The 15,980-nt window shown below is 62.8% G+C and overlaps 1 protein-coding gene across 12 annotated transcripts in view; it reads left to right on the forward strand.

Annotated features, from left to right (window-relative positions):
- The window catches only part of GSE1 (Gse1 coiled-coil protein), a 408,425-nt gene that overhangs the window by 369,651 nt on the left and 22,794 nt on the right, over nucleotides 1–15,980 (forward strand). For all 12 annotated transcript variants that reach the window (XM_070612426.1, XM_070612425.1, XM_070612427.1 and 9 more), the window contains one exon: nucleotides 11,942–12,141. In XM_070612426.1, the coding sequence (XP_070468527.1) occupies nucleotides 11,942–12,141 (200 nt within the window). The remainder of the gene's footprint in view (nucleotides 1–11,941; nucleotides 12,142–15,980) is intronic.

Here is a 15,980-nt window from a genome sequence, read left to right on the forward strand (position 1 = left end):
GCCCAGCCCCCAGAGGGCAGGTGCGGCCGTCGGGGAGCAGCCGTCCCCCGCACAGGACCGCGCATCCAGAGGGCTCTGCAGGCGGCCCGCACATGCTCCCGCTCCCTCTGCTGTCTTCCTCCTGCTGTTCGTGCTGGGGGCGTTGGTGGGGGCAGTGGGGTCTGGGCTGCGGACCCTCCTGGACCCCCGCTGCCCGCGAGCCTGCCAGCCCCAGCACCCCTGCTTGCTTAGGCTTCCCTTCCTGCTCTCTGCCACCTCTGTCCTTCCTTGGCTCCAGGAGCCACTGTGGGGGCGGCCGGCGGTGGGGACCTATGCCTGGTGGCTGTGGTGGTGGAGGGTGGACGTGCTGGGCCACAGGAGCCCCCAGTGGCTTTGGAGGGAGTGCTGCACCCTGGGACCTCTCCCTGGAGCCCCTGGGCTGCTCCCGGGGAGCCTGTTCCCCAGGTGGTATGGTCCCCGGGATAGGCCAGTAGCTCCAGGCCTCGATACCCCCTCTAGACGTGACGAGGAACATGGTCTCTGGAAACTCTCTTGGTCCTAGAGTGGGGATCTCTGGGACTACTCACCCACCATTGCTTGACTCCCCGAGGTGGGGATGGCGTGGTGGCATGGGCAGAGGTCCGGAGCTCTGGCTCTTGGTGTTGCCTGGGCAGTGACATGTTGTGGGACTTTGGGTGGACACTGGTCCTCTCTGAGCTTTAGTCTTCCGGTTCGTACCATGATGCTCACTATGGCTCTGGCTTCGGGCACTCCTCGGGTGACTGTCCGTCTGCCCATGTTAGTCCTGGTCAGAGCTGCTGGTTGGAAGAGTCGGGTGGGGGCAGTTTGCGGCTGGAGCTGCTGGGGGACCTGGGTCCCCGTGGACTCTGGCGTAGGCCTCTCTGGCCCTCTCTGGACCTGCTGCTCAGAGGCAGGGGGCCAACCTTCCAGGCAGAGGAGGCAGGTACCCCACATGCCTCTGCCCAACATCTCCCTCGCCCCCAAGGTCCAGGGCTGGGCATCCTGGGTCCTAGGGCCCCCAGAGAAGTGCGTGCAGGAGCTGCGTCTGTTTATAGACTCCAGGGGTGGGCTGGGGGTCTTCTGGTTTCTGAATCTCGCCTCTTCCTGGGCCCTTTCCGCTGCTTGGTTGTTGGGCAGGGGAGGAATTGGGGGAGAATGAGCTGGAGTTGACGGGCAGGGCGGGTATTGGCCCAAGAGGGAAGACCGCTGGAGCCTGGTTCCTGCGTCACTGGGGTCCACCCTCTCGCAGCCAGGTCTGCCTGCTGTGGGCTGCTCTGTCTACTTGGGCAGACCCTCCTGTCCCTAGGTGCACTCCCTTCCTTACCCCATGCCCACCAGGGACTCCTGGCAGTGGCTGAGCGAGCCAGGCCCAGGAGCCTGGGTGTTGGGAGGCCCTGCCGTTCGGGGCCCTGGCTCGCCTCGCAGCTGGGGATCAGATGGCCCAGAGGAGGCAGTGAGCTCCCTGCCCGGGCCCACCGAGGCCTCCGGACCAGATGTCTCGGGCTGGCTGCAGAGCGCCCTGAGCAGAGGGCCCACGGTGGGAGCCCAAGCTGGAGTAGAGGCTTGGGGGTCTCTCTGGAGGCAACAGGAGCCCCCGGGGGCAGAACTTGCCCGGCAGCTCCCGGGCTTGGCTGTCGTCCTTCCCGCCGTTCCAGAAGGCAGAGAACCGCGGCTGGCACAGCTTTCAAAGACAGCTCTTGGCACGTGGGAGGACGCTGGTTCCGTCTGGGCTGGGTCAGCCCCGGTGTCAGGGCTTTCTCCAGCAGCAGTGTCCACTCCTGGGCGGCTGGGCTTGAGTCCTGGGGTGATAACACCAGCTCTACGAGGATGTGGCAGTGGAAAGCGTTTCTCTCCTTGCCAGGGGGCATTGGAGGGGTCTGCAGACGTGGGCTCCCTCGGGCCCCAGTGGTCGTCTGTCTCCTCCCGCTGCCCCAGGCGGGCCCCGGCATCCGGCTGGAAGGATGGCCAGCAGGCAGCTAGTGTGCCAGAGGCCACCAGGCCTCTCTGGCCAGGAACAGAGTGTGCTGCTGGCAGGAGTCAGGCCTGGTGGCCCCAGGGCCCTCCCCCCTGCTGTGACCTTGGCGTCTTGTGTGATGCCCTGGGGACGGTGCCAGGGGACTTTACAGAACAGGGTCAAGAGGGAGAGACAGAGGAGCACAGCAAGCCAGGCTGGCCCCAGTGCTTACTGTCATCGGAGCGTGGCAGCCGCCGCCAGCCACCCCAAGGTTACACCATCCTTGTGACGAGAAGGCCAAGGTCTTGGGGGACTCAGCGCCCGTGGACCGTGGGGCGGTGTTGGACACTGGGACGCCCTGACACTCGAGTTCCGCCGTGTGTTGCCACTGGCCCTCGCCACCTTGTGTCCGGTGCCCACAAGCAAAGCCTGAGTTTAAAGCTGTAGAAGCCCTGAGCTCAGTTTGCTCTTCTCCACCTGGTCAGCCCCGGTCGGGCCTCGTGTTGAAGAAATGAGATGCTCAGTTATGCTCCAGAGCATCCGCTGGCCGCACCCCGTGCCTGGTCCCCATGTTTCTCAGAGTCGCCCCAGCTCTGACCTTGCTGTCTCCCCGATCTGTGGTCTTGGCTGGCAGCCCAGAGTTGGCCGGTTACACAGACGGAGAAGCTGAGGCTCAGAGAGATCAAGTTGTGAGCCTGAGGGCACACAGCTGGGGAGGATATGCTCTGTGCTCCTTCCTGCTGCTGCTTAGGGCTTTCCAGGTGGACTTTGGAGACCCCCGAGTTAGGACGACAAGCCTGCATGGATGGTCCCGGCTCTGGAAGAGCCACCCTCGCACTTAGCACCCACCATGGTGGTGCAGGGAGCACGTGGGCGTCTGTGCCTCCTGGTTGTGGCCTCTGCCTCCCTGGGATGTAGAGAGGAGTTGTCGGCTATCAGCTTCCTGAAGCCTGGGGCCCGTGGGGACCCGAGGGGAGATCCCACTGCCTTTCCACCCGGCACCTGAGAGCCGCAGGGGACCTTTGCTGGGCTGGGCTGTGGGGGAGGGGGCTAGACTTTTGCTTGTTTAAGGTCTAGTTCACGTGCTGTAAAACTCACCTTGAAAGTAGTGCAGTCCAGCATTTCTAGCTTATCGGAGTTGTGCGGCCGTCACCACTAATTCCAGAGCATTTTCATCCCCCCTAAAAGGAACCCTGCCCCCACAGCAACCACTCCCCTCCGCTCCCGCTGCCCTGGCGGCCACGCTCGCCATCTCTCTGGGTCTGCTGCTCTGGACATCGCCTGTCTCTGGGGTCCCAGCACGTGTGACTTGCCTGCCGTGCTCAGCCCCGTGTTTCCAGGCCTGTCCACGGTGCAGTGTGCCAGGATCCCATTCCTTTTCATGCCTGAACGAGCCTGTGGCTGGATGGCACCACACACCTGTCACAGGGCGTGTGAGGAGGCGGACTCAGCGAGGCTCTGCCCTCCTCCATCGGGGCAGTGACCGCTTACTGAGCGCCGGCTGTGTACCGGCCAGTCTCCCACTGTGGTCTCAGCACAGCCCTCGTCTCCGTTCTCTGTCCATTTCGCTGGGGGGCAGAACCGAGCTTCCAGCTTGGCTGGCGTCCCACCTCGTAAGCAGCAGGTGAGAGTTGGGAAACTCCATGGACGCATGTCCCGGGACACCACGGCCTCCTGCCTCCCTGGCATCCTCGTCCACCGCTCCATGGAAAGGGAGCCAGGCCTGTGCTAGAGCCGCCCCTCTCTCGAGGGCAAGGCCTCCTGTGTCTGGGGGGTGCCCCCCAGGACAATGGGCTCCCAGAGGCGCTAGCGTCTTAGCTTCTGGGGGCTGAGGTGACGCAGGACCCCATGGCCATCTCCCGACAGCCCTGTCTCTGCAGGCAGAGGCCCCGGGTGGAGACAGAGCCGCTTCTAGACCTGCACGGAGCCGGGCGATGGTGGTGGAAGAGCCAGGCTGCAGCCCCCCAGGTGTATCACGGCCCTGCTGACCCCCTGACGTGGTCAGCCACACGCTGCCTTGGTGCCTCTCCTGTCCTGGGCGTGTCTCTGGCCCACCTCTGACCCCCCTCCCCACCCCCACCCCCGCCGCCCCGCTGTGGCAGTGCCATCTTTGAGCTGTGGACCCTGCGCTCCGCTCTGCTTCGAGGGCTCATGTCTCTCCTCACCTCGTGTCTCGAGGGTGTGGTTTAAAATTCAGTTCAGAGGAAGTAATCCGCACTCCGCGTTTGGTCCACCCCGAGGGAAGGGAGGAGAAATCGAGGGAAGGGAGGAGAAATCGGGTCTTCATGGGGAATTTTATCTTCTCTGAGGCTCCAAGGTGCATTCTTTTCTTTGCAGCCAAACTACCCTGCTCAGTCCCTGTCCCCCAGCTTGGGGCCCGGGTCGAGGTGCCCTGCTGCTCCTGAAGGGACCATGTGTGCAACAGAGGCGCCCAGACCCGCTTGACCCTTTAATCCCTTCCGGGACAGGTACTCAGCAGGCTGGACCCTTAGGTGTTAGATTCTGGTTCACGTCTTTGCTGTGTGACCCTGGGCACGTCACTTTACCTTTCTGAGCTCCCTTCATTCCTCAGGATGAGGACAACGTGTCTACTCGTAGGTTTTGGTGATTCAGTGAGAACACACTAGCATCAGGCACAGCGGTTGTGTGCGTGAACAAGGATGTCAGCGCCATCGTCCCCTACCCCAACCACTGCGCCCCCACCTCACCACTAATACCCCCAGCCTTCCTCCACCATTGTCCCTTCTGTCCCCACTCCCACCCCCTAGCCACGCAGCCAGGGGCTTGAGGGCCCTCACGGGGGGAGGGGGCTGGCAGGGCGGGTGCTTCTGTGGGTGGGGGTGGGGCGGGTCCTCCTGGACACTGGCAGCTGTGCGCCAGGTGTTGGACCTGACTTTGGGAGAGAACCATGCCCAATTGGGCTGCCCACCAGCTGCTCCTGTCTGTCCGACGGCGTGCCGTGCCTCGAGGCCCAGAGCGGCTGCTCTCCGTCCCTGAGGTTCTGCTTTGACTCCTTGGGAGAAAGGGGGCCAGGGAGTGACTGAGCCCACAGCACGTTCTGGAAGGCCCTTCAGGTGCAGGTTTAGGTCTGACCCCAAGTTGGTCCTGGCTGCACCCACGGGACCCTTCCTCTGTGACGGGCCCACCTTGAACTGAGGGGTCACGTGGGCAGCGCCTGGCATCTGTCATCTGCTCCTCCCCTTTGCTGCCTGGGCTGCTGGAACCCTTCCCCCGTTACTCTGGCCACCAGAAGGGTGTTCCCCGGGTTCCCCTTGGCCCTCCCTCTTCTTTAGAAGCTTCTAGGCCAACTCCAGCCTTGGCTTGGCCTCCCCTCCCTGCCCTGCCCGTTCCCCCACCAGAACCTCTTCTGGATAGAGACTGTGTTGCCCCATAGGTGTCTGAAGCCCCACTTTAGGCCTGTGGATGATCCCCAGCCTGGGAGTCCTCTGACCCTGCTGTGATGGGGAAGGCCACGACCCTCTCTGAGCCTCCCGGCCTCCTCTAGGGTCTGTCTTGCAGGGAGTGGCGGGGATTCCCCAAATTGTCCCGTGTGCTTGGAGATGTTCATTGAATGACTGACTGAGGGTATGAGCCGGTGCTCAGGGAGCACTGTGCCATTCATACTTTGGGCCTGCCTGACCCTGGCTGATGGGTGCTCAGCCGGCATAGGAGCCGCCCTAGGTGGGGGCTTCTGGAGGCCCCTACCCTTTTCCTCTGCCTCCCACATAGGACAGGTCTGGGAGCCGAGTCTCCAGCGTCCCTGAGCGTGACAAAGCAGGGGCTGCTGCCAGGCGGCGGCTCTCACAAGCTGTGTGGCAATCTGCTCGCCTCCAGCTGCAGCAGGCGCCCCCCAGGGGCCACCGTGCCCAGCTGCCAAGCGGGGGCCGCGGTGCCCTCAGCCGCCCTTGGGAGGCACGTGGAACACCTGGGGCCCATGCCACGGTCCTAACTCGGGCTCTCCCTCATCTCTGTGCCCAGCCCACCTCTTCCCCACACTGGGGGGGGTCACGCTGCAGCTCGCACGCCCTGATCCTGTGTGGCCTGGGGGCGTGGCTGTTCTGGGTGGGGTCTCCTTGGTCAGTGTCCATCTGGGGGCTTTCTCCGTGGCCAGGGTCCTGGGCTGGGCAGCTGGAGCAGAGTGGGCTCTGAAGCCACGTGAGCCTGTTCACATCCCACGTCCCTTCCTCCTAGTGGAGCGTGTCAGGCGGTGACATCGCCACTCTGTGCCCTGTGGGGCAGCCAAATGGCCTCACCGAGCTGAGAGCCCACCATTTCTGTCACCTGCGAGAGAAACGACTGAGCTTGCCCAGCTTTATTTGGCCCCAATGCAGAGGGGCTGGCTTGGTGGCTGCTGGGCTGGAATTTCTACCTCCCATCCAGGTCCAGATCCCCGGCCACGGGGTCTCCCGCCCGGCTTCCTTTGGTGTGTTTGTTGGCTGCCTGTCTTGTCTTGTTGCTGGCCTTGCAGGCAGGTTTGGTGGCTGTCCGGCCCCTGGAGCCGTCTGGAAGTGCAGCGGCTGGGGGGCGTCCTCTGTTGAGGGTGGAGGTAGCATTCTGCATCGCCGTCAGGCAGCCGGCCCGAGCGAGCGTGGGCTCCCTGTTCCGCTGGCCCCTGAAGTCTGCATCTTTCAAAGAAAACAGCAAAACAAACGAGGCAGAGGAGCTCCCACCGGATGCTCGCTGCGTGCACGCGTGTCAGCCGTGCGGCTGGCGGGGCTGGCGAGGCTGGCGAGGCGGCAGTCCCCGTGGGTGTCTGCAGCCCCATCTGTCTCCCAGCGCAGGTGTGAGCTCGCGGCGGGCGGTCCTCAGCGCTTCTCCCTTCTTGTCTGCTGGGCTGGGGGTTCTGGGGGTGGGCGGCGAGGGCGGCCCAGGGCAGGGGCAGCGGGCGGACTGGGAGCTGAGGGTCCCCTCGGCACAGAGTGGGGTGAAGAGAGAGAGGCTGGGAGGGCGGGGGGTGGGGGGAGGACAACCAGAGCAATCCACTAGTTGGTGATGCCCGCTCCGGGATGTTGGGAGCAGGAGGCTCCCCCTGGCCGTAGTGGTGTCCGTGACTTTTTCTGTCACCTCCCTGAAGCCACCTCTGACTCCCTTCTCTTCCACCTCACCCCACTTCCCTCAGTGCACCCCCTCTCGGTTCCTCATGCCCCCTAACAGGGCAGCCTTGCCCACTGGCCACGGGAGCCCACCAGCCTCCCCAGACCCCGTACTGCTCATCAGCCAATAGTCGGCCCCTGGAAATGCGTTTTGTGATAAAGACCCACACCTGCCTTTGCTGGTTTGGGATTAGTGACCCTCCCAGGTGATAAATCGGGCACAGGAGTGCAGCCCCATGGCCGTGAGGTGTGACGACAGCTCCACAGAGAAGATGGCGGGTGCATGGGCTCTGGCTGGTGCCGAGTGTGGGCAGCCCACCGCAGGCAGGTCGGGAGACGTCTGACCAGCAAGCAGGCGTGTGGCGGCCCCCTGGTTCCTTTTCAGCGGTTTCTCCCCAAACCTGCAGGTCGTTAGTGCTGTCCACTGCAGCCAGGCCTAGGGCAGCCCTGCGTGTGCAAGTGCCCGCTGTCCCCGTCGTGCCCAGCCTGCGGGGCGTCAGAGGGTTTCCCCAGCTTGTGACCCACGTGCTCCGATTCCCACCCGGCACGGGCTGGTTGCGCTTTGGCTCAGGGTCTGTTGTTCCCCTTCTGTTGGGTACGTTTCAGGGAAAGGAGGCTGGACTGAAGCTGATATGGTCCAGGTTCTGTCCCACTTGATTGCATGCTGGCCGGGAGGCTTCCTGAAGGTCCCATGGCCTCTCTGGGTCTCACAGGCCTAGGGGCTGGACTGGGTGAGGGCCAGACTCCTTTCCACATCCACCTGGTGTGGGTCCACCAGGCCTGGGTCCCCACATGCTGGTTGGAAATGACGACGGATGACGACACGGAGCTTGGAGGAGCAGGCTGGAGACAGCGGGGCTTGTGGGCTTGTGTCTCAGCTGGAGTGTTGCCTGCCAGGCCGTGGGCCCAGCAGTGACACCCGCCTAGGGCTCGCCCACCCCAGGGTCCAACACCAGCTGGAGTCATGCCCTGTGGCCGGCCCAAATTCTCACCGTGTCAGATCTGCCCAGAGACGATTCCAGACTGACTTGGACAGAACAGGCTCAGAGAAGGGGAGAGCAGAGGAGCCAGTGAGAGGCACATGCAGGGTCTCTGGGCTCCTGCCTCACTGTGGTCAGGGCCATGGGTCTCAGGTCACTGCCTGTACTGATTGAAAGTGGCGCAAAGCCCAGCTGGGATAGGACCCCTGCCTCTCAGATACTCACTCGCAGATGTGTCCCGGCTCCCTCCCGCTGGCAGTTGAGCTGTCCCCGCCCTGCTGCCCCCTCCAGCCCTTGAGCGCTGGGCAGCCCTGGCCCTAGGAGCAGGTGTCCCCAGATGACGTCCCGAGGGCCCTTCCATAGGGAGGCGCATCAGATGATCGCGGTCTTCATCCGCTCTCTGTTGCGTCCCCAGGGAGGGCGCCTGACCCGCTGCAGCATCGGGCGCAGGGTGGGTGAGGGCTGTGTGGTGTGACCAGGACTCGGCCTCGCCCTCCACACTACAGTGTGCCGGGGGTGGTCCTGCAGGCTGGCAGAGGTCCTTGTCAAGGGCATCCTGTTGGTGCTTAATGGTTGCTTGTGCGGCTGGTGAAGTGCGCGTCTAGGAGAGTTGACGGGGCCACTGTGCTATTGCAGTTTTATTTTCAGACCTCCCTCCCGCTCCCCTGGCAGCGACTTTGGGGTCTCAGCTGTTAATTACATGTGCCAGGCGGCCTCGGGCGCTAATCCGCGAGGTCAGACGACAGAGGTGATGCTGAGCGCTCTGCCTCCTGTCATCTCCAATCCGCACGTGTTTCGCTGACACCCGATGCATACCGCTGGTTCGTTACAGCCACGTGAGGCTGGGCTGGCTGCGTGCTAATTGGCGGCTGCGCGGTCCAGGATCAATCACAGTGCTCTGCCTGGTGAGGGACGCCCGCCCCCGAGGGAGCAGGCTGCTAATTGTCGGGGGCCTCCCTCCACTGAGGTGCACCTGGCCGCCGAGCCCTCTTGTCTGTCCAGCGCCCGTCCTGCTCTCTCAGCCCCGGCGACTAGAAATGAGGCTAATCCAGAGAAACACAAGCTTGTGGCGCGGTGGGGCTCGGCCACAAGGGTGAGCTGGGAGCTGGCGGCCCGAGTCCCCTCCCCCTGGGCTGGCAGGTTCTCCTGTTTGTGAGGCCCCGAGGGGTGCAGGACGGGGCTTGGAAGTGTCTGCTCCCAGCTTCCAGCCCCCAGGAGGACCAGAGCCCACCGGCCTTTTACCCCAGCTTTTTCTTTGAGCTGCTGCCGCCTCTGCCTTGACCAGTGGGGGCTCTTGGTTTGTTAGTTTTATTTCTTCCTTTTTCCGCCCGCCCTCTACCCACAGGCAGAGTTTAGACGGGGCCACCCAGGGCTCAGGCTAGGTACACAGTAGGTCGTCCCAGGGAGCCAGGTGGCCACATGCCCGAGCCTCAGTGTGACATTGAGCTTTTAAGAGCAGTGGACATGGCAGCACCGTTCCCAGTAGCCGAGAGGGGGACGCCCCCAGACGTCCGTCGATGGAGGAGCGGATAGACAGAATGGGGTCCATCCCCACAACGGAGTATTATTCAGCCATAAAGAGGAGCGAAGTCTTGACATGAGACCTCACACTGAGAGAGACAGCCAGACACTGGAGGCCATGTATTGTGTGATTCTGTTTACAAGAAACGTCCAGAATAGGCAAATCCATGGAGACAGAAAGCATGTTGGTGGTTGCCAGGGGCTGGGGGTCGGGGTGACCGCTAACGGGTACAGGTGTCTTTTGTGGGGGAAATGGTGTGGAATGACTGGCGATGATGGCACAGCTGTGAATATACTGCAAACCCTTGGACCGCACACTTGTTACGGTGAGTTCTGTGGTGTGGGAATTATATCTCGAGGAAGCTGTCGGAACCAGGAAAGAGGACAGGAGAGGTCCCATGGAAATTCCATTTTTTAAAGGGAAAGATCCCTTGTCTAGTATTTTTTTCAGAAACTTAAATTGAGCATTTTATCAAAATCTGCATGCCCACAGGTGAGCACACAGACAGGAGTGTCCAGGGCTGAACCACAGATCAGGACACAGTGAGGCTGCTGTGTCCTCCTCCACACGCTGGTGGGCGTGTGACTCCCCGGAGTGGCCGAGGGCTCTCCTTTCCACCTGCCGTGGGCACTCCATCCTGAGGGCATCCTGGCTTGTCCTCTCGTCTGCCAGTGGGCACAGCGTGGTTCTAGTCGGGGGAGCTGCCAGGACACGCTGCCGTCGTGTCTTGGGGGACATCAGCCCTGCTTTGCTGGGTACCTCCCCAGGAGTGGGGCCACCAGGTAGGGTGTTGGGAAGATGCAGCCAATTTCCTGAAGTTGCATGAGCCTGGGCGAGGGTTTGCGTGCCGTGCTGCCTACCCCTCCCGACTTACTCTCAGGGTTTCCGTGGCTCGTCAGAGTGCACAGCAGCCACCAGCACCTGGGGGCCGTTCTGGAACCACGGGGCCCAGGCTGGCTGCATCAGCGCATGACCAGCCTCCCACAGCAGTCCTAAAACTGGCTTCCCGGGTGGGCCTCACCGACTTGGCCAGACCCCGCTGGTTTCAAAACCACAAAGGCTATCCCCAGTGCAGAGTGAAGGTGGCCCGTGGTGTCCCATTGGCCCTCCCCTGTTAGTGGGCTTAGAGCTGTCAGGGGCTTGGCCTGGCCAGCTGGGGGTTGCAGAATTCCTGAGGTGTGGGCCACAGTTGGCAGGTCTGTCTGGGGAATCAGAGGTCACACCTCAGGGGCAGTGGCCATCGGGTGACTCCTCGCTGCCCACCTAGGTGAGCACTGACGGGTGTGAGCTGGGAGTGAGGGGGCGCCTGGCCTGGTCGTTGTTCTCAGGGTGGCTGAGCAGAATGCAGCATCGGGCTGCTCTGGGTCGCGGCCTGTGAGTTGGGTGAGGGCAGATCTGGCTGGACCAGGTGTCTCCCCATGAGGCTGCCCTGTACAGTTGCGCAAGCTGTACACAAGCCTAGGAGCCACCTTGAAGAGGCCTGGACGGAAGCACCTTGCTCAGGGCAAAGCTCTGTCCTGGCGTCCGTGGGGCCTCGGCGTCCAGCCGCTCTGCCTGCTGGTCACACTGCTGAGGCTGTGCTTGGCTGCTGGACCCTCTGGGGCAGGGAACGGAGCACGCCACATGGTTCATCTCGGCGATGGCTCAGCAGCTGTAACATTGTCTCAGGGTCCCCTGAGCCGTGGGCCGTACCACCTGCCCTGTAAGCCAGGGTTTTGTTTGGTAGTGTGAGTGTGGCCGTGTGAGAGGATGTGGAGACCAGACGAGGGTCCCTTGATCTCTGCGATGAGACGAGTTCTGAGCAAAATCTGGGGAGGATGCTGGAAGCCGCTGGGCTGCTCCTGCTGAAAGGGGGCCTGTGCTGACTCCTGCTGCCCTCCCCTCCGTAGGGCTGCAGGGGCCCCGAGTGGGGCTCTTGGAGACAGAAGGTGCCCAATGGTACCTGCACAGAGGGGTCACCCTTTGCCCCTCAAGTCCAAGAGTGAGGTGGGATGTCCCCAGGCCACTCCTTGGGACTGTCACCAGCGGCCTCCACACCAGATCCACCCAGACCAAGGCTGGCACCCCAAGTCGCTAAGGAGGAGTGTTCAGTTCCATCTCTGCCTCCCCCTGGCCAGCAGAGCCATGACCGTGGGGCTGGGCGGCTGGAGGCAGTGGCTGTGGGAGAGCGTGTGCCCCTGGCCCACCCGCTGCCTGGCACCAGTTGCAGCTCTGCTGTGATGTGATAAAATCTGGGGGTTTCCTGTTTGGCCTGCACTGGACACGGGGCTCGGGGGAGCGTGAGCCAAACACCGGCCCGTCTCTGAATCTGTGGATCGTGGACATGTGGGGGGCGGCGTGGCTGTGGTATGGCCGCGACTCCGACTCAGGCTGCCGTGTCCTCCTCCCACAGGGTCTTCACTGAGCAGCGACTCGTCCCCCGTGTCCTCCCCAGCCACCAACCACAGCTCCCCTGCCAGCACGCCGAAGCGCGTGCCCATGGGCCCCATCATCGTCCCCCCTGGGGGCCACAGCGTCCCCAGCACACCCCCCGTGGTGACCATCGCCCCGACCAAGACTGTCAACGGCGTCTGGAGGAGCGAGAGCCGGCAGGTGAGCGCCCCGGGCGTGTGGGTGGAGCTGCCTGTGGCCACAGGTCACAGTGTAGGATGGTGGCCTCCCGCAGGGGAGGACTAGATTTTGGGGTTCAGAGCTGTCACCACCCCCCAACTCGTACTCTCCTGAGCCTCTGTCACCTTGCCTCCAAAATCAGGGTGACAGCAGCACGTCCCTGGAGGGTCTGTGCAGATTAAGCAAACTGGAGGGTGCTTGTCATCTGGGTTGCACAGCCGAGCGCCACAGGCCAGCCAGGGCTCACACACCAGAGGTTTATCCCCTCCCGCTTCTGGAGGCTGCATGGGTGAGGTCACAGGGTCAGCGGGGCTGGTTTTTCCTGAGGCCTCTCTCCTTGGTGTGTAGACAGCCATGTTGTCCCCATGTGGTCATCCCCCCGTGCGTGTCTGTGTCCTGATGGCCTCTTCCTCGAAGGACCCCAGGTCTAGTGGGTCAGGGCCACCCTGATGATCTCATTCACCTTAATCACCTCTTAGACCACATCTGCAAATAGAGTCACATTCTGAGGTGCTGGGGCTTGGCATTTCAAGATATGGATTTTGCTTAAAACTGTGTTTGCCTGCCGCAGACGCTTGGTGAACGTTAGCTGTTATTATTATGCTATTGCTCAAACAAGAAATTGAGAGAGGAAAATGCCAGCCCACATTTTCACGCCTCTATCTTACATTTGAAGCCCGCTGAGGGCGCCCTTGCCCACACTTGGGGGAGTCCCTGGATGTGGCCGCTGCTGGGGGCTGCTCCCGCCTGCCTCGCTCCCCTCGCCCCCGCCCTCCAAGCTTGGAGGGGCCCTTCCCTGATTAAGAATGCTGTCACTGTACTTCTCCCCTGGATTTTCTTGCCTAGTTCCTAGAGGGATGTCACCACTTAGAAAAATACAGTTGTGCGTCACTTAACGACGGGGACACATTCTGAGAATTGCTTCGTTAGGCAATTTCGTCGTTGTGAACATCACAGAGTGTACTTACGCAAAGCTCAACGGTCTGGCCTCCTGCGCTCCCAGGCTCCATGGCGCTAATCTGTGTTTCCCGTTGGGGTGGGGGCGGTGGGCATCACTCAGGGTCTGTCTCTCCTCTGCCCCTGGATGTGGGGGAATCCCTTAGGCCCTGACCTAGAGAGAGAATCCTCAAGGAACCCAGCGGGGATCCCTAAGTCCCTGGAAACAGCCGTGGCCTGGGACCCCCCGGGTCATCACCTGGCTGAGGTCCCCTGTGCCCATCTTGGCTTTGTTCCCGCCCCTCCCTTGCGTGCAGTTTCAAGATGGGAGGGCCTGGCGGGCAGCTTCCAGCCAGAGGGGTTTGGAGCAGCCTGATTGCCCCTGGTCCTGGGTTGAGGGAGGACGAGGGGTCTTCATCAGACTCTCGTGCCTACTGAGGGGCCCTAGCCACCTGCCTCGAAAAGCCGTGCCCCCTGCCTCTTCTGACTCGCTCGGGCCCAGGCGGCTTCTGGTCCTGTCGTGTTCCTGGCTCGACCCTGGCTTGTGGCCAGAATTGTCCCTTTCGCTCCCACCTGAGAGGAATCCCCTGCCAGCAGGACCGTGGGCGCCTTGTAAACATTCTGGAGATTCGCCGCCCTACATGGAGGGTCTTAACTGCCTCCAGAACATTTAGTAACCCCGGAGAAGGGGCCGGGGGAGGTGTGCTCCGGCCGTCTCCCAGCGCGGTTCATGCAGCTCCTGCCACCGGGGCGGGCGGCCGGAAGGGACTGGATTAGCAGATGATGTATGGCTCAGCGGCTCCCTCACAAAGGCTCAGCGGAGAGTTTAATCCTTCTGGGGAGGGCGGAGGGGAGTCACGTCCTGAAGTCGCAGCCCATGACTCATAGCGGGGAGTAGGGGGGCCTCTGGGCCCCTTCACCGGGGTCACCCGTATTTCCCAGGTAGTGGGAGCTGTGAAAAGACAGACGAAATGAAAAATGGTCTATTTTAAAGCTAACAGGGCATGTCCTGCCTGCCTGACGGAAACCTCTCCCTAATCACCAGAGAATGAAGGATTTGCCTCCCCCGTGTCCTTCTTCCTTTCGTTGCTACAGCTGCGCCTGCAGCCGCTGCTCAGAAATAAAAGCTGCCCACAGATGCTCCTTGAGGCCGGCCTGGCTGCCACTGCTTGGGTACAGTGAAGTGGCCAGTGAGCCTTCTGGGCCGGGGCCGCTCGGCCCTCCTGCCCTGGACAGCCCCTGTGCGCTCTGGCTGGGCTGACCTCCTTCCTGGTGCCTGTTGCAGCTTGGCAGGCCTTCTGCAAGACGGGAGGCGCGGGGTCTGGCCCACTGAACCCCCTGCCCGCCGGCCCTCCCCCCGCCAGGTTCCACCGCCCCCCGCTCCTTGTTTGTCCTTGGCGAGGCTGGGAAGGTGCCATCTGGCCCAGCCGCCTTCAAGCAGGGCTTTGTCCTGCCGAGGGGCGAAGGGGGCTTCTGGGGGCGTCTCCGAGCCGGGATGGTGTGCTCGGGCCCCTCACTCTGCTGTTAGATTCAGCAAACGGTGCCAGCAGCACGTGGAGCAGGGATGGCCTGGCCTGCCCAGAGCTTCTCCTGGATGTTGTCCTCCGGTCGAGGTTCCTCCAAGGGCTCTGCTGTCCTGGGTTGATGGTCGAGACCCTTGGCTGCCATCTTCCCCCCCTGCTCCGTCCCCAGGGGAGGGGGCCTCGCTACCAGCCTGGGGCAAAGCCCAGGCTCCCATCAGTGCTGATCTCAGAGGTCACCTGGGAGGCTGCCGTGACACCTGGGGTCCTAAGGCTTCGCCTACCTTGTCCCCGTCCAGAGAGCATCTGAGGGCCATGCTGGCCCCTTTCAGTGCATCCCAGACCTTGGGCACAGGGCCTCCGCCCCACACTGGCCGCAGCGAGGGGCAGACCCTGGAGTGGGTGGGTTCCAGGTCTCACGCCTCCTCTTCACAGGCGTTTGGCACTTTGCTAGCCTGGCCCTGCGCCCGGCTGGGTGAGGGGTGTGAGGGAGAGCCCAGCGAGCCCTGACCTGGAATAGCCCCTCGCTCCATAGTGTAGATGGGAGGGGAAGTGGGGAGGAGTGCGGGGGGGATGATGGCGGCTTGGGGGTGCACGTGCCGTGTGCAAGACCCCCATGCTGATGCTTCAGCCTGCTTCCCACTTACGTCTGTGCAGCCCTCCCGCTGCTCTGTGACCTGCTGCTGTGATGGGCGCATTCAATGGATGGGGAAACTGAGGCCTGGGGCAGTTACGGGACTCGTCTAGGGTCTCTAGGACCAGACAGGAGCCGTCCCTTAAGGCGGGAGTTCTTCCTGCTGTCCGCACAGGCATCTGGAGGACAGGAGTTGGGCTCCCTGCTCTGACCTAGAGTGCGGGTGCGCGTGTGTCCTGCCCCCTGCCCTCGACCCCGCCGTGTGCACAGCCCTTCTGGGGAGGGGGAGGTGTGGAGTTCGTCAACCCGCGAGGACCCCACTGGGAGCGCAGGGCCGCGCCAGCACATGGGAAGGGAGCAGATGTTGCTGCTCATTAAAAATTCCAATCAGCGGCCTGTCTCCTTCAATTAATTATCGCTGATGTGTCTTCTGGAGGACCGTGGAGGGCGCGCTGGCTGCCTGGCACCGCGTGTTGGTAAATACGCCTGACGGATGGGCCCTTCTCTGCTGGCTCAGCCCCGTCAGCGGCCTGCTCTGGTGTCACCGTCTGCTGCTGTGAAGACAGAGGGGCTACCAGGCGGGGGGGTGGCTGTGGCTGTCCGTCCCTTGCCATCCACACGTGGAGCTGGATACGCTGGGGCCTCTGCCTCCCGGTCTCCCCGCTCTGACGGAGTAGGCCGGACGGCAGGACAGAGGGGTGGAGCAGGGAGCGAGGCTTCTCCTCGGGGGC

Source organism: Equus przewalskii, chromosome 3 (assembly GCF_037783145.1).
Source record: "Equus przewalskii isolate Varuska chromosome 3, EquPr2, whole genome shotgun sequence".
Classification (NCBI taxonomy): domain Eukaryota; kingdom Metazoa; phylum Chordata; class Mammalia; order Perissodactyla; family Equidae; genus Equus; species Equus przewalskii.